This window comes from Microcaecilia unicolor, chromosome 8 (genome assembly GCF_901765095.1).
Source record: "Microcaecilia unicolor chromosome 8, aMicUni1.1, whole genome shotgun sequence".
NCBI lineage: Eukaryota > Metazoa > Chordata > Amphibia > Gymnophiona > Siphonopidae > Microcaecilia > Microcaecilia unicolor.
In genome coordinates, this window is record NC_044038.1 from 1,138,236 (window position 1) to 1,156,715 (window position 18,480).

General features: G+C 46.7%; 1 protein-coding gene across 2 annotated transcripts in view; it reads right to left on the minus strand.

Moving 5' to 3' along the window:
* The window catches only part of COG7 (component of oligomeric golgi complex 7), a 91,915-nt gene that overhangs the window by 31,091 nt on the left and 42,344 nt on the right, over positions 1-18,480 (minus strand). For both annotated transcript variants that reach the window (XR_003943024.1, XM_030211087.1), the window contains exons 13-14: positions 6,144-6,284; positions 3,493-3,576 (exon numbers count right to left, since the gene is read on the minus strand). Coding sequence is in view for 1 of the 2 variants with exons in the window: in XM_030211087.1 (XP_030066947.1) it covers positions 3,493-3,576; positions 6,144-6,284 (225 nt within the window). In the remaining variant the exon portion in view is untranslated. The remainder of the gene's footprint in view (positions 1-3,492; positions 3,577-6,143; positions 6,285-18,480) is intronic.

The window sequence follows — 18,480 nt, forward strand, 5'->3', positions numbered from 1 at the left end:
CCGTAGCTGGAAGCACTAAGTTCACCTCTGAGAAGGCCAAACTTCTCAGCCAACTCAGCAAAGGTTTTCAAGCTGGCACTCTCCTACATCTGTCCTGCACCGAATTAACAACCAGAAAACACAGGAGCTATTAAATGCTTTGTTAGTTGTGTTGTGAAACAACTTTACCAGAACAAGTCAACATTGTACTCTTTTTTGTATTTGTTTACTTTAATCTCACTGTCATTATTGAATGTTTACATTATCCTCTTCTCAAATACCTGAAATGAATTGTATATCTATTCATTTCTAATTTATATTTGCTGTACTTGAAATGCAATAATACTCTGTATTTCTCATTCCGGTATAGGCGATCGCCATTACGGCATAATGTAAGCCACATTGAGCCTGCAAAAAGGTGGGAAAATGAGGGATACAAATGCAGCAAATAAATAAATAAAACACATCCAGCCTGTAGACCAGCGGCTCTGAACCTTTTTTCAATTGGGACACACCTGATGGACAATGCTCACATATGTGACATGTTACATATATGACCCTCATGTATCTTTGGTCCGACACAGTATGGCAGCTATGAATTAACCGTAAACAAAATCTGCATCCACAAAAACCCTATTCCCCCCCCCCCCTCCAAAAAAACAAAAAACAGGTGGAGCTTAGAAATAGCATATTTTTTCCATGGAAGTTAACAAAAAAAATCAATTGGATTGGCCACTGTTGGAAGCATGATACTGGCTAGATGGCTCATTGGTCTGACCCAGTACGGCTATTCTTTTGTTCTTATATTACAATTGCAAGGCAGTATTTTTTTGTCCAAAATTCATACAGTCAGATCTTATTTGACTTGAAGGACCTGAAGACACTGGTCTCTGCAATTATTCCTTAATCAAAGTGATTACTGCAGTGCATCATACTGTGATATCAAGGCGTCATCGTGTATCGCCTGCAGCTTTTCCAGAACACTGTTGTCAAACTACTTTTCAAGGCCTCTCGATATGACCATGTCACACTTCTGTTAATCTTTCTTCATTAGCTTTTGGTTCTCCTTCAGAGTTCAATTCAATGTTCTTCTTTTGGATCATAACAAAAAAAACAGCACCACGGGCCTTTAAAAATGGAACACAGTTCTTTAATGAATGAGCCTTGACAAAAAGACCCGACACGGGCCGTGTTTCGGTGACTAGCACCTGCGTCAGGGGTCTACATAGAATACAAAACACAGAAATAATATATTTTTTAAAATTTTTTTAACATATAATGAATAAAACCAAAGATTAATATTTAGACTCATCAAGCATACATATATAAGCCTATATAAACACCTAAAGCATTTAATATTTTAACATTCTCATATATTATTATATAGTAATTTGAAAATAAATGGATAATTAATCAAAACAAAAATGGTAACTCACCACAGTGATGACGTGGAAAACTTGGGGAATAACTCGAATATATTCCTCTACAATATATTATTCCTTACTTTTGGACAAAAAATTTTTCATATATTAATATTATATGTTTAAAACGCTTATTTTAATTATTTATAATATATTTTATAAAAAGGTCATATTATATAATACTGGCTATAACTAAATTTCATATTCATAAAAGCTTAAACTAACAGAAAGGTCAAAAATAAATTTTTTTAAAACATTTAAAAATGTACAATAAATTTCAAACATTACACTGATAATATTATAAACATAATATATGAGAATGTTAAAATATTAAATGCAATGTTAAAATATTAAATGCTTTAGGTGTTTATATAGGCTTATATATGTATGCTTGATGAGTCTAAATATTAATCTTTGGTTTTATTCATTATATGTTAAAAAAAATTTTAAAAATATATTATTTCTGTGTTTTGTATTCTATGTAGACCCCTGACGCAGGTGCTAGTCACCGAAACACGGCCCGTGTCGGGTCTTTTTGTCAAGGCTCATTCATTAAAGAACTGTGTTCCATTTTTAAAGGCCCGTGGTGCTGTTTTTTTTGTTTGGACTTTAGTTTGTACTTCGTTCCCTCTCTTTTGGATCATAACATGATGCATTCTGGAGTTCCAATCTCTTTCAAACTTTTTTTCTTATCATTCACAATTTTCATTCCCATTCCCAGTATGTGAATCAGCTATATTTACCTTCTCCTGATCCAATTCAATTACACACCACCAAACACTCCATCTTCTGTTATGTCGCCCCCCCCCCCCCCCCCCCCTTGCTCTCTGGAACACTTTATCTAGAAACAAGTTATTCAGGTCTCATTTCAGAGTAGCGCCTAAGACCCATTTGCTTTCTCAGGCTTTTGGAAGGGCTCATGTGATTATATGGGGTGTTGGCATTATTTGGAGTAGACAGGGACTGGCACTGGTTGCACATATTCCTCTTTTCAGCTGATGGGCTTATGTTGTAAGGGTGTCACATAATTTTTATGTAAGCCACACTGAACCAGAGTTCTACTCGGGCTAATGCGGGATATAAATGTCATAAATAAAACAAATAACTATCTAAGGTTTTTCTAAGAGGTCAAGGAGGTGAAAATGAAATGGTCCCAATATGAAAAACATAGCTTAGCTGTAACAAAAATATACTCTCACAAACGCCTGGAAAAATGTGACCACCGGACTCCAAGGAAGATAAAAGAAGTGAGGTGGACCCATGTGATGATATCATTGCACGAGGACCCACATATCCATGTTTGCTGTGCCAGCTTTGTTTACACTTTTTCCTTATCTATCAAATTTGGTGGCTGCCCCTTTAAAGGCTCAAACTGGAGTAAAACAAAATTGAAGTTAAACAAATATCCAAAAAAAAACAGAACATAAACATAAAAATAGAACGCAAGTAAAGTATTTTTCCCGTTCTTTTTCCCTCTGCTCTAAAAAACAAAGAAAAGTGATTAAAGTGTCTTAAAAAAAAAAAAAAAAGATAAAAACCATCAAGCAAAGACAGAAGTAAACAGTAATTCTCAAATAACCTTCCAAAATCTCAAATCATTGCCCTTCCATACAATATTAAGGGGCAGCACACTGCAGAAGCTAGGCCCAGGCTCTCCAAATGATACCCCCCCCCACCCCTCCAATTCATGAGGGCTATATATACTGTTTGTCCACTGGGAAAATTCAGCACTTGGGTAGTGCTTTAAACATTTGATATGTTGAGCAGCCCTCTGATGAAGGGTCACAATGGGCAGAACTGGTGAAGGGAACCAGTCTCTCACTCCCAGATTACTCAATAACAGCATGCAACCTCTGAACTCCTCTTCCCCTTATACTTCAAGCTAACATTCAAAATCAGCAACACCTCCTCACACTTACACAGCCCAAAAAGAAATCTATCCTCTCTTGGTCTGAATATTTGCCTTTACTATTTGAAATTTCTAGTTCCTTTCTATGTGTTATTTTTAGTCTGTAAACCGCTTTGTCCTGCTTGGTCAGTTAAGGTGGTATAGTAAGTACCCAATAAATTAAAAAAAAAAAAATTCTCTTACATTACTGATGTATTCGAGCGGAGTCAGACTGAAGGTAGGCAGATCTCCAGTCAGCGTCTCACCCATCCCCGTCAAGCTCCAGATCTATGGAGAAACAGCACCAAAGTGAGCACCTCACCCACGGTAAAAAATTAGCACCTGACAAACCTGCGTGCAGTCGAGGGCTGCCTGAGCAGTGCAGCCACACAGGATACAAAAAAAAAAAAAATCCCTCCCCATCCATCGTCTTCCCTGCTTGGTCGCAGGTCGCTCCTGACGCAGTCATGCAGCAAGACTATCCCTACACCGAATGTACTGAGGAAGAGTCTAGCATGCAGCAAAGAGGCATAAGCAGGAGATGGACTTCCAACCTCATTACAGCCACTGGGAGGCAGGCCAGTGCTCAGACTCAGTAAAGAGCCACTTACCTGTAGCAGTCATGGTCAGAGGTGTTTAACACCATGAAGGTGGGATAGGATGTTAGTAAAACTGAAGGGTGGGGGGGGGGGGGAGGAATCAGCTGAAAGAACTGTTAGAAGAGGTGAGTGGCCAGTGCTCAGACTCAGTAAAGAGCCACTTACCTGTAGCAGTCACGGTCAGAGGTGTTTAACACCATGAAGGTGGGATAGGATGTTAGTAAAACTGAAGGGTGGGTGGTGGGGGGGGGGGGAGGAATCAGCTGAAAGAACTGTTAGAAGAGGTGAGTGGCCAGTGCTCAGACTCAGTAAAGAGCCACTTACCTGTAGCAGTCATGGTCAGAGGTGTTTAACACCATGAAGGTGGGATAGGATGTTAGTAAAACTGAAGGGTGGGGGGGGGGGGGGGGGGGAGGAATCAGCTGAAAGAACTGTTAGAAGAGGTGAGTGGCCAATGCTCAGACACAGTAAACAGCCACTTACCTGTAGCAGTCACGGTCAGAGGTGTTTAACACCATGAAGGTGGGATAGGATGTTAGTAAAACTGAAGGGTGGGGGGGGGGGGGGGGAAATCAGCTGAAAGAACTGTTAGAAGAGGTGAGTGGCCAGTGCTCAGACTCAGTAAAGAGCCACTTACCTGTAGCAGTCACGGTCAGAGGTGTTTAACACCATGAAGGTGGGATAGGATGTTAGTAAAACTGAAGGGTGGGTGGTGGGGGGGGGGGGGGGGGAAATCAGCTGAAAGAACTGTTAGAAGAGGTGAGTGGCCAGTGCTCAGACTCAGTAAAGAGCCACTTACCTGTAGCAGTCACGGTCAGAGGTGTTTAACACCATGAAGGTGGAATAGGATATTAGTAAAACTGAAGGGTGGGGGGGGGGGGAATCAGCTGAAAGAACTGTTAGAAGAGGTGAGTGGCCAGTGCTCAGACTCAGTAAAGAGCCACTTACCTGTAGCAGTCACGGTCAGAGGTGTTTAACACCATGAAGGTGGAATAGGATATTAGTAAAACTGAAGGGTGGGGGGGGGGGGAATCAGCTGAAAGAACTGTTAGAAGAGGTGAGTGGCCAGTGCTCAGACTCAGTAAAGAGCCACTTACCTGTAGCAGTCACGGTCAGAGGTGTTTAACACCATGAAGGTGGGATAGGATGTTAGTAAAACTGAAGGGTGGGTGGTGGGGGGGGGGGGGGGGGGGAAATCAGCTGAAAGAACTGTTAGAAGAGGTGAGTGGCCAGTGCTCAGACTCAGTAAAGAGCCACTTACCTGTAGCAGTCACGGTCAGAGGTGTTTAACACCATGAAGGTGGGATAGGATGTTAGTAAAACTGAAGGGTGGGGGGGGGGGGGAATCAGCTGAAAGAACTGTTAGAAGAGGTGAGTGGCCAGTGCTCAGACTCAGTAAAGAGCCACTTACCTGTAGCAGTCACGGTCAGAGGTGTTTAACACCATGAAGGTGGGATAGGATGTTAGTAAAACTGAAGGGTGGGGGGGGGGGGGAATCAGCTGAAAGAACTGTTAGAAGAGGTGAGTGGCCAATGCTCAGACTCAGTAAACAGCCACTTACCTGTAGCAGTCACAGTCAGAGGTGTTTAACACCATGAAGGTGGGATAGGATATTAGTAAAACTGAAGGGTGGGGGGGGGGGGGGAGGAATCAGCTGAAAGAACTGTTAGAAGAGGTGAGTGGCCAGTGCTCAGACTCAGTAAAGAGCCACTTACCTGTAGCAGTCACGGTCAGAGGTGTTTAACACCATGAAGGTGGGATAGGATGTTAGTAAAACTGAAGGGTGGGGGGGGGGGGGAATCAGCTGAAAGAACTGTTAGAAGAGGTGAGTGGCCAATGCTCAGACTCAGTAAACAGCCACTTACCTGTAGCAGTCACAGTCAGAGGTGTTTAACACCATGAAGGTGGAATAGGATGTTAGTAAAACTGAAGGGTGGGGGGGGGGGGGGGGAATCAGCTGAAAGAACTGTTAGAAGAGGTGAGGAAAGCACTAGACCACTAGTTCTCAGCCCAGTCCCCCAGACACACCCGGCCTGTCGGGTTTTCAAGATATCCACAAAGAATGCACACGAGACAAATTTTCATACCAAGAAGTCAGTGCATGCAAATCTCTCTCATGCATATTCATTGTGGATATCCTGAAAACTCATTTCATGGGTGTACCCCGAGAACTAGACCACGGTTAGAAAACATCTAGTGAGACTTCATAGACAGACAAAGATTATTTTGGACAGAAATTTAACAATTACAACGTACCTCCATTTTGGAGACCTGCAGTAGCTGCTGCTTGATACGCAGGAAAACAGAGTCAAATGCCAAGTGATGAGCTGTCTGGTTCAGGCGTGTAAGTGCAGAGCGGGATGTAGCCAACAGGCTGTTACCACTTGTGCCTTTCTCCTAACATGGAAAAAAAAAAAAAAGACAAGGGACTCATCAGAAATTTGCTGCACAAGAGCGCCAACCAAGATAGAAAAAGAAACAAATGGAGCCACCTTTCGACCCTTTACACACAACAAAAACTTCTTTTACAGCTCAGCAACACTGAAACAAAAGCTTTTAAATTCTAAAAGCAAGAGAATGATGCAATGAAACATTTGAACAGGTCTTCGATGTTTCCCATAAATATACAACAGCTGACCTACTTAGTCAGAGCAAAGGTCCATCGAGCCTAGTATCCCGTTCCCAACAGAGGCCAATCCAGGACACAAGTACCTGACAGGATCCCAAAAAAGTAACATAGTAAATGACGGCAGATAAAGACCTGAACGGTCCATCGAGTCTGCCCAACAGTCACACTTAAACCAACAATGAATGCAATATAAAATACTACCAATAATCATTTCCATAGTGCTACTACACGTTCACAGCAATGTACATATTATATGCAGGTTTCTTCTCTGTCCCTAGAGGGCTCACAATCTAAGATTTTGTACCTGGGGCAATGGAGGGTTAAGTGACTTGCACAAGGTCACTCACAAGGAGTTGCAGTGGGAATTGAACCCAGGTTGCCAGGATCAAAGCCCACGGCACTAACCATTAGGCTACTCCTCCACTATTTCTTTGGTATTTCTGGGACAGACTATTGAAGTCCATCTGGCCTTGTCCTTAGTTTCCAACTACCAAAGTTGCTGTCGAAGCCCACAGACTGTAAAAGTCTGCCCAGCACTGTCCTCATGTTCCAAATTACTGGACACGGGAGAAGCCACTGCTTGTCCTGGAATTGGTAGCATGGAATGTTGCTACTATTTGGGATTCTGCCAGGTACTTGTGACCTGAATTGAACACTGCTGGAAGCAGGATACTGGGCTAGATAGACCACTGGTCTGACCCTGTATGGCTATTCTTATGTTGAAGCCCTCTCTAACTCATTCTAAACCAGATTGTCATATATGGGACAATCTTGCCCGGTACCAGCCTTAGTTCTTCACAGCCAGAGTCTGTGTACCATCTAAAACACAAGCAGCCATTTTTTTTTAATACCATTCATTTTCTAATTAGAGATCCTCTGTATTCATCCCATGCCTTTCTGAATTCTATCATGGTAATTTTTCTCCACTACCTCCCTTGGGAGAGTACTGCAGACATCAACCACCCTCTCCGTGAAAAAGAATTTCCTGACATTACTCCTAAGTCTACCACCCGCAACCACAATTCATATCCTCGTATTAAAAGTTTTCTCTTGTCTGGAAATATTTGTTTATATATTAATACCTTTCAAGTATTTAACCATCTATCATATTTATTTATTTATTTATTTATTTACAAAGGCTTGATACATTGCCATACGTCATGGAGATGGCTTCAAAGAAGTATACAAAGGAAAAGCTACAAGAGGGAACACAGTTCAGGGAGAGTAAACAAGAGTGAAAAGGCGAGTCTTCAAAGCAAATTTAAAAGCACGGTAGGAAGGTTCTGAGCAAAGGAGAGAAGGTACTGTGTTCCAAAGTTTTGGACCAATATAGCTAATCACAGAGGTTCGGGTTGATTATAGTCCACAATTCCAGGAATAACATGTATAGAATGTTTGTACGTTTGCAAAGCTCACCAGGTGCCCTTGGCCTGGATTGGCCGCTGTCGTGGACAGGATGCTGGGCTCGATGGACCTTTGGTCTTTTCCCAGTGTGGCATTACTTATGTACTTATAGTCGGATAAGAGAGGGGGGGCAGTTGTAATAATCCAGCGTTGGTAGAATGCAGTGCACGGGAGGGGTGTAGGTATCAAGAGACAGGAGAGAAAGTCCGCAGTTATGGGGAGGTGTGATTTGAACAACAGTACTAGAATCCTAAACTGGATCTGCACCGACAGAGGTAACCAATGTTCTTGATAAAGCAAGGGAGTTAAATGATCGAAAGGTTTGGCACAGTGAAGAAGGCGAACTGTGGTAGATTGCACTAGTTGAAGTCTCTTTAAGGATTGAAGTGGAAGTTCGGCATACAGTGAGTTGCAGTAGTCTAGGTGATTAATTACTAGGGCCAGTAAACGAGAATGAATTACTGCAAGAGGAAAATAAAAACTGACAGCACGTATGTGATACCGAAAAATGAAGCTTTGACCACTGTCCCTCCTCTCCTCTAGGGTATACCTAGAGGTCTTCTAGCCTCGTCTACTACTACTTAACATTTCTAGAGCGCTACTAGGGTTATGCAGCGCTGTACAGTTTAACAAAGAAGGACAGACCCTGCTCAAAAGAGCTTACAATCTTCTCAAATGTCTTTTGGTGCAAGCCCCATACCATTTTTGTCGCCTTCCTCTGGACCACTTCAAGTCTTTCTACATCCTTAACAAGATACAGCCTCCAAATCTGAACACAATACTCCAAGTGGGGCCTCAACAATGACTAGTACAGAGGCATAACACCTCTTTTCTTCTGCTGGTTACATCTCTCTCTATGCAGCCTAGCATTCTTCTGGCTATGGCCACCACCATGTCACACTGTTTCATTGCCTTCAGATCCTATCATCCTAAGGTCCCTCTCCCTATCTATCAGCCTCTCACCTCCTAGCACATATGGCTCCCTTGGATTTCTCCTAAGTGCACCACTCTGCACTTCTTTACATTCAATTTTAATTGCCAAACATTAGAATATTCTTCTAACTTTTGCAGATCCTTTTTCATGTTTTCCACTCCCTCCAGGGGTATCCACTTTATTACAAATCTCGGTATCATCCGCAAAAAGGCACCCCTTACCTTCTAACCCTTCAGCAATGTCACTCACAAAGATATTGAACAGAATTGGCCCCAGTACTGATCCTTGAGGCACTCCACTACTCACCTTTCCCTCCATTAACCACCACCCTATGACATCTATCTGTCAACCAGATCCTAATCCAGTTCACCACTTTGGATCCTTACTTCAGCCTGTCAAGTTTATTCAAGAGCTTCCTACGAGGAACTGTGTCAAAGGCTTTGCTGAAATCTAAGAAGGTTACATCTCGTGTACGTCCTCGATCCAATTCTCTGGTCACCCAGTCAAAGAATTCAATCAGATTTGTTTGGCAGTGAAGGGGGGCAGACTCAAGAAAAATGTCAGGAAGTATTTTTTCACGGAGAGAGTGGTAGATACTTGGAATGCCCTCCCGCGGGAGGTGGTGGAGATGAAAACGGTAGCGGAATTCAAGCATGCGTGGGATAAACATAAAGGAATCCTGTGCAGAAGGAATGGATCCTCAGAAGCTTAGCCGAGATTGGGAGGCGGGGCTGGTGTTTGGGTGGTGGGACTAGTTCTGGGCAAGACTTCTACGGTCTGTGTCCTGAAAATGGGGCTAGTTCTGGGCAAGACTTCTACGGTCTGTATCCTGAAAATGGCAGATACAAATGAAGGTAAGGTATACATAAGAAGTAGCACATGTGAGTTTATCTTGTTGGGCAGACTAGATGGACCGTGCAGGTCTTTTTCTGCCATCATCTACTATGTTACTATGTTGGCACAATTTACCTTTGGTAAAACCGTGCTGTCTTGGATCTTGTAACGTATTGGATTCCAGGAAAATTCACTATTTTCTTCAGCATCATTTCCATTACTTATCCAATAAACAAAGTGAGGTTTACCAGCCTCTAGTTTCCAGCTTCTTCTGTCACCACTTTTGTGAAGAGGGACCACATCTGTTCTTCAATCCCTTGGAACCTCTCCCATCGCCAAGGATTTATTAAAGAAACCTTTAAGAGGACCCGCCAGAACCTCTCTGTGCTCCCTCAATATCCTGGGATGGATCCCGTTCGGTCCCATGGCTTTGTTCGCCTTCAAATTTTCAAGTTGTTCACAAACACCCTCTTCCAAGAATGGTGCTATATCTACTCCATGCTCATATGTAAATGGAAGTTTCCATGTTCCTTAACCCGAGGAATTTCCCCAAGTCCACTTCAGTGATGGTTTCTGGACTTTTCCTCCAGGAACTTGTCCAAACACTTTTTAAAATCCAGCTATATTACCTGCTTTTACCACATGCTTTGCAATGAATTCCAGAGCTCACTGCCTCCTCTCCATTAAGTACATAAGTAATGCCATACTGGGAAAAGACCAAGGGTCCATCGAGCCCAGCATCTTGTCCACGACAGCGGCCAATCCAGGCCAAGGGCACCTGGCAAGCTTCCCAAACGTACAAACATTCTATACATGTTATTCCTGGGATTTTGGATTTTTCCAAGTCCGTTTAGTAGCGGTTTATGGACTTGTCCTTTAGGAAACCGTCCAACCCCTTTTTAAACTCTGCTAAGCTAACTGCCTTCACCACGTTCTCCGGCAACGAATTCCAGAGTTTAATTACGCGTTGGGTGAAGAAACATTTTCTCTGATTTGTTTTAAATTTACTACACTGTAGTTTCATCGCTTGCCCCCTAGTCCTAGTATTTTTGGAAAGTGTGAACAGACGCTTCACATCCACCTGTTCCACTCCACTCATTATTTTATATACCTCTATCATGTCTCCCCTCAGCCGTCTTTTCTCCAAGCTGAATAGCCCTAGCCTCCTTAGTCTTTCTTCATAGGGAAGTCGTCCCATCCCCGCTATCATTTTAGTCAACCTTCGCTGCACCTTTTCCAATTCTACTATATCTTTCTTGAGATGCGGCGACCAGAATTGAACACAATACTCAAGGTGCGGTCGCACCATGGAGCGATACAACGGCATTATAACATCCTCAAACCTGTTTTCCATACCCTTCCTAATAATACCCAACATTCTATTCGCTTTCCTAGCCGCAGCAGCACACTGCCATTCATCTTGATGGAGTGGAGGAATAGCCTAATGGTTAGTGCAGTGGGTTAAAGACCTGGGGAACTGGGTTTATTTATGTCCCAGATATTTCCGGATGTATCAAGAGATACCCAGAAAAGACAGCAACAATTCCTTCAAATGAAAACTGAAGTGCTTCAGATAGGAGCTACTTTTTTCCTAAGATATCCTTGTAAATGCGTGATCAAATACCAATCAGATAAATGTGTTTACTATGAACCTTCTCAGCTTGCAGCTTTTACAACATGTAAAAGAAATATTGGGGATTGATTTATTCAACCATTATCAGCTCTTGTAAAATAATAAGGAATTAGCTCATGTTTGATAAGGAATCTTGGACTCAAATTGTGGACTTGAGAATGGTTAACAAAAGAAAAATTCTTCTTTTTTCTTTTTTTGTTACTTAAATGTACATCTTTAAAGCAGCCAATCTTTTCCGTACAAGTGATGTAATGCCGTGTTAAAAATAGAAATGTTAATAAAAATAAAATAAAAAAAACCAAGGCAAATGTTCTAGGCAAAGGAGGTAGGGGTAACATGATCAAAATGATGAAACAAATGGTAAAATTATGTATAATCATACCTGATAATTTTCTTTCCATTAATCATAGCTGATCAATCCATAGACTGGTGGGTTGTGTCCATCTACCAGCAGGTGGAGATAGAGAGCAAACTTTTGCCTCCCTATATGTGGTCATGTGCTGCCGGAAACTCCTCAGTATGTCGATATCAAAGCTCCATCCGCAGGACTCAGCACTTAGAGAATTACACCCACGAAGGGACACTCTGCCCAGCTCACCACCGCCGAAACGGGGGAGGGGAATTAACCCAGCTCATCCCCACACAAGTGGGGGAGGGGAATCCGTCCAGCTCATCCCCGCGGAGCGGGGGAGGGACACCACACCCGCCGATGCGGGGGGATCTGGCTTATCCTGCAACCGCAACCGCGGGAGGAGCTGACTGACCCTAACACCGCCGAAGCGGGAGGGGTACAAAACTGCCCTACAGCCGCACGAAGCGGGAGGGAGTGCCGGCAGAATTTTAAGTCTCAATCCAGCCCCGTAAAACGGAGGGGAGAGGAATGCAGCAGCTCACTGTAACACAAACTCGTCTTAACTCTTGAAGAATCCAAGTGAAAAAACTTGAACACGAAGTCTTTCTGAAGTAACTGAAGACTGAACTTGAACCTGAAATGCAACCAGAATAAAAACAGTACAGATATCTGGGAGGGGCTATGGATTGATCAGCTATGATTAATGGAAAGAAAATTATCAGGTATGATTATACATAATTTTACCTTCCATATCATCAAGCTGATCAATCCATAGACTGGTGGGATGTACCGAAGCAGTACTCACCCAGGGCGGGACATAGAAATCCCTGACCGCAACACTGAAGCTCCAAACCGGGCCTCCGCCCGAGCAGCCACAGTCAAGCGGTAATGCTTGGAGAATGTATGGGCCGAAGCCCAAGTTGCCGCCTTGCATATCTCTTCCAAGGAGACGGAACCGGCCTCTGCCATCGAGGCCGCCTGAGCTCTTGTGGAGTGAGCCTTCAGCTGGATAGGCGGCACCTTCCCCGCGGCCACATAAGCCGCTGCAATGGCTTTCTTGACCCATCTTGCCACTGTAGGCTTAGCAGCCTGCAGACCCTTACGAGGACCTGCAAACAGGACAAACAGATGATCCGATTTCCGGAAATCATTGGTCACTTCCAAGTATCTGAAGATGACTCGTCTCACATCCAGATATTTAAGAGCAGAGTACTCCTCTGGGTAGTCCTCCCTACGAAAGGAAGGGAGACAGAGCTGCTGATTCACATGGAAGCGAGAAACAATCTTGGGCAGGAAGAAAGGCACTGTGCGAATAGTCACTCCTGCCTCAGTGAACTGCAGAAAAGGCTCTCGACATGAGAGCGCCTGGAGCTCGGAAACTCTTCTGGCTGAAGTGATAGCCACCAAAAAGACTGCTTTCAACGTCAGGTCTTTCAGAGATGCCCTCGACAAGGGTTCAAAAGGCGGCTTCTGCAATGCTCTTAGCACCAGGTTGAGATTCCACGCAGGCACCACTGAGTGCCGAGGAGGGCGCAGATGATTAACTCCCTTGAGAAAGCGCACCACATCTGGCTGCGAAGCCAGGGAAGCACCCTTCAAGCGGCCCCTGAAGCAAGCCAGAGCCGCTACCTGGACTTTAAGGGAACTGAGCGACAGGCCTTTCTCCAGACCGTCTTGCAGGAACGCCAACACTGAAGAAATTGGAGCAGTGAAGGGAGAAAGTGAGCCTGCTTCACACCATGCTGCAAAGATACGCCAAACCCTGGCGTAAGCAGTAGAAGTAGAGCGCTTCCTCGCTCTCAGCATAGTGGCGATGACCTTGTCTGAGAAGCCCTTCTTCCTCAGACGCTGCCGCTCAATAGCCAGGCCGTAAGACCAAAGGGAGAGGGATCCTCCATCACCACGGGACCCTGATGTAACAGGCCCTGCTCCACTGACAGCCGCAGAGGATCGTCGACTGAGAGCCTGATCAAGTCCGCATACCAGGGACGTCTGGGCCAATCCGGACCCACCAGGATTACCCTGCCGGGATGCTTTGCCACCCGGTCTAGCACCCTGCCCAACATGGGCCAGGGCGGGAACACATAGAGGAGCTCTTGTGTCGGCCACTGTTGGAGAAGAGCATCTACTCCCAGGGATCGAGGGTCCCGTCCTCTGCTGAAAAAGCGCGGCACTTGGCAATTGGCCGATGACGCCATCAGATCTAGGCTCGGCTGGCCCCAGCGCTTCGTGATGTCCAAGAACGCCTGAGCAGATAGTTGCCACTCTCCGGGCTCCAAGGTATGGCGACTGAGAAAGTCCGCCTTGACATTCATGACTCCGGCAATGTGGGCCGCTGAAAGCTGCTCCAGGTTCGCTTCCGCCCACTGGCAAAGACTCATAGCCTCCTTGGCTAGAGGGGCGCCCTTGGTACCTCCCTGGCGGTTGATATAGGCCACAGCCGTGGCATTGTCCGACAGGACCCGTACAGGCTACAACACCAGTACCGGGATGAACTCCAATAACACCAACCGAATGGCTCTGAGTTCCAGGAGGTTGATAGACCACTTGCCTCTGCAGGAGACTAGAGCCCCTGCGCTGTCCTTCCCAAGCAGTGGGCTCCCCAGCCCATCAAAGAGGCGTCTGTCGTGACGACAATCCACTCCGGGGTCACCAGAGGCAATCCTGCAGACAACTTGTCTGTCTGCGTCCACCAGCTCAGCGCCTTGCGCACTGCTGGGTCCACGGGAAGGCGCACAGCATAATCCTCCGACATCGGAGTCCAGCGCAGCAGCAGAGATAGCTGTAGTGGTCTCATATGAGCCCTGGCCCAGGGCACTACTTCCATCGTGGCCGTCATAGAGCCCAACAGCTGCACGTAGTCCCAAGCCCGAATAGGAGAGGCTACTAGGAACTAGTCCACCTGAGCCTGAAGCTTGACAATCCGATTGTCTGGCAGGAACACTCTGCCCACTTGGGTGTCGAATCGAACTCCCAGATACTCCAGGGACTGAGTCGGGCGCAGCTGGCTCTTCTTCCAGTTGATGATCCATCCCAGGGAGCTCACAAGAGCAACTACCCGGTCCATAGCTTTGCCGCACTCTGCATAAGAGGGGGCTCGGATCAACCAGTCGTCCAGATAAGGATGGACTTGTACTCCTTCCTTTAGCAGGAAGGCCGCTATGACCCCCATTACTTTGGAAAAGGTCCGCGGAGCAGTAGCCAACCCGAAAGGGAGGGCTCTGAACTGGAAGTGTCGTCTCAGGACTGTAAAACGCAGAAAGCGTTGGAGAGGAGGCCAGATGGGAATATGCAGGTACGCTTCCTTGATGGCCAAGGAAGCCAAGAACTCTCCTGCCTTCACTGCCGCTATAACAGAGCGGAGAGTCTCCATGCGAAAGTGCCTCACTTTCCAGGCCCGATTGACCCCTTTGAGGTCGAGGATAGGCCGGACAGAACCTCCTTTCTTTGGAACCACAAAGTAAATGGAGTAACGTCCCTTGCCAATCTGATTTTTTGGCACCGGAACGACCGCACCCAGGCGGATCAGGTTGTCCAAGGTCTGCTGCACTGCCACAGCTTGACCGGAGACTTGCAGGGAGAGAGTACAAACCCGTCTCTTAAGGGTTGGCAGAACTCTAGCTTGTAGCCGTCTCTGATGACTTCCAGCACCCACGCGTCTGAAGTTATAGTGGTCCACTCGCCCAGAAACGAGGACAGCCGTCCTCCAATCTGCACTGGGGCGTGGACCAAGGCCCCGTCATTGGGTACGAGACCCTGGGGGAGGACCGGAGGGAGCACCTCCAGGACGGCGGTCTCTGCGAAAGGAATGCTGCTTGGGGGAGAAATTCCTCTTGAAGGAAGAGGGGGCAGAGGAACCCGACTTGCCCGGGCGGTACCGACGGGCTTCCATGCAACCGTCCTCTGGAGGTACCGGGACGAGTACTAGCCCGAGCCCTGACCTCTGGTAATTTCTTGCCCTTAGACGTGCCGAGATCGGTCACGATTTTGTCCAGCTCGACCCCAAAGAGCAGGTTGCCTTTAAAAGGCAATCTAGCCAGGCGGGATTTAGAGGCGTGGTCAGCAGACCAATGTTTCAGCCAAAGCCACCGCCGCGCAGAGACTGTCTGAGCCATGCCTTTAGCTGAGGCTCTCAAGACAACATACAGCAAGTCTGCCAAATAGGCTAAGCCCGATTCCAGGGCCGGCCCATCAGCCCTCAAGGAAAGATCCGAGGGGGAAGCCCGCTGCACCATAGGCAGGCACGCCCTGGCCACATAGGAGCCGCAAACTGAGGCCTGCAAACTTAAAGCAGCTGCCTCAAAGGACGACCTTAAGGCCGCCTCCAATCTTCTGCCTTGGGCGTCCTTTAGGGCCGTGCCACCTTCCACCGGCAACGCCGTTTTCTTAGTCACCGCAGTGATTAAAGAATCCACGGTAGGCCACAGATAGGCCTCACGTTCACTCACAGCCAAAGGATAGAGGCGGGACATAGCCCTAGCCACTTTAAGGCTCGTTTCCGGGACATCCCATTGAGCCGCAATTAAGGTGTGCATGGCATCATGCACGTGGAAGGATCTAGGCGGGCGCTTCGTCCCCAGCATAATGGCAGAGCCAACAGGGGCTGAGGGAGAGACGTCCTCCGGAGAGGAAATCTTCAAAGTGTCCATGGCCTGTAAAAACAGGTTGGGCAAATCCTCTGGGCTAAAAAGCCGCGCTGCAGAGGGGTCATCCGCTCCATCCGAGCGGGGATCTATCTCCTCCAAGGAATCCGCAAAGGACCATTGGGAGACCTCAGACACGCTGCCCTCATCTACATCGGAGGAGACAAAGTCCTCCAAGGCCTGGAAATCAACCCGAGGGCTTTACCTCTGGGAACCTCAACCTCTTTATCAGAAGAGGGAGCAGGGGCAGCGGTTTGCATGAGGAAAGCCTGATGCAGCAGCAAAACAAACTCGGGGGAGAAACCCCCCAGACTGTGCACTTCCGCAGCCTGGGCAACAGCCCTAGACGCACTCTCAACCGGCGCTCGCAATAGCGGGGGAGAGACATGCTGCGCATCAAAAATGGCGTCCGGCGCGAAACTCCGCGAAGGAGCCGCGCGGGAAGAACGGCGCTTAACTTTAGCCGCTTGTGCCGTCGCCCAAATTAAGGGCGTTCATGGCATTAATGTCTCCAACCTCAAGGGCGGCCCACGAAGAAGCCGTCCGAGCCGCGTGGCCGGCCAAGATGGCGGAGGCGAGGAGCGGGGGATGGGCGTTTATGGCGGGAAAAAACCGCCACACCGGAGGAACGACCGGGACATTCATCGGTCACTAAACTGTCACCCATCAAGGGCGAATCAGGTTGTAAAACCCCCGCATCCCCTCTAGAAGCGCTCCAGCGATCCGGGGAGCGACCCTTTGCGTCCCTCGCCCTCCGACGCCATATGCCACGAGGAGAAGAATCGGGGAACCCCCTGCCCGCTATAAAAAGGTAAAATTACCTGCTTGCCGCTCCGAGCTGTAACGAACTGGTGTCCCAGTGAGTAGCTGCAATGAACGTTTAAAGAAACGTCGAATTAAACGCCTTTAAAGACGTTTAAAATTTTTTTTTTTTTTTTTTTAACGGAGCCAGCGGGAGGGGGGAGAAAAGGAGGGACCTGGCACCACCAGGTTTGCACTTGCTCAAAAGAGCCCTCAACCCCAGGCCTCAACAAAACCTAAAAATTAGGCTTGGAGGCCTAGCCAGAGCTGCTGCTGTGTGTGACCACCACCTGCTGAGATAGAGAACATACTGAGGAGTTTCCGGCAGCACATGACCACATATAGGGAGGCAAAAGTTTGCTCTCTATCTCCACCTGCTGGTAGATGGACACAACCCACCAGTCTATGGATTGATCAGCTTGATGATATGGAAAGAGATGTTTGATTTCAGCTAACTGGGTGCATTGGAGGCACTTGCTGGAGTAGAGGAGAAGACCAGTGTAGAATCGGGCCTTGCGTCAGATGGAGCGGGCCATCTATCTTGACCTGCATTAAATCTCCATACCATGGCTGCCATGGTCAATCTGGTCCCAACACCACTGGGCCTCCATGAAACTTGATCCACTGCAGAGAGGCCAAGACAGAAATCCATACAGTAGGTCAGAACAAGGTCAAACCTGCAGGAATGCATCTATCCCTTCTGACCAGCAATTCCGCTGCTGGCTGAAAAACCACGGAACTTTGGGATTCTGAAAGGTGACTATCATATCCATGACATGTAGACACCATCAACTCACTACAAGGTTGAAGGTGCTTTGTCCTACGCTCCATTCTCCAGGATCCACAACAGTTCTGCTGAGAAAATCCTACTGCACACTGTCCACTCCTGCCACATGAGTGGCGGAGAGTGCCAGAAAAAAACATGAGCAGCACCATCTCTGACACCACAAGGTGACTCTTGGTCCCCCCTGTATCATTTGTTGATCTTTCCTTTGTATTTTTATACTGAAACAAGCCATAGGCCGAAACACAGTACTATGTCGCGTCTTTTATCAATAAATCTTTAAGTATCAAGGCTGCCCTTCTTGTTTCTGGAATCCGTGGTCAATTTCCAACTTCTGTTACTATATCCTGTGAGATTTCAGAGTTCTCTGCCTTGGTGGATTTCTGTTGGACCAACAATCTAGTCTGGGCTAACCCTGTAACCACTCAGAGGGTCTATCCCCAGCACAGCTCAGGTCCACCTGCCGCTTGTGCTGTACACTAGCACCCCTCCACCCCACCGACTGAGTCCCACTAGCTTCTGGTGAGTCTCCCACTCTCAAGGTATTCCCCGGTGATTTCTAGGTCACAGGGACCATAC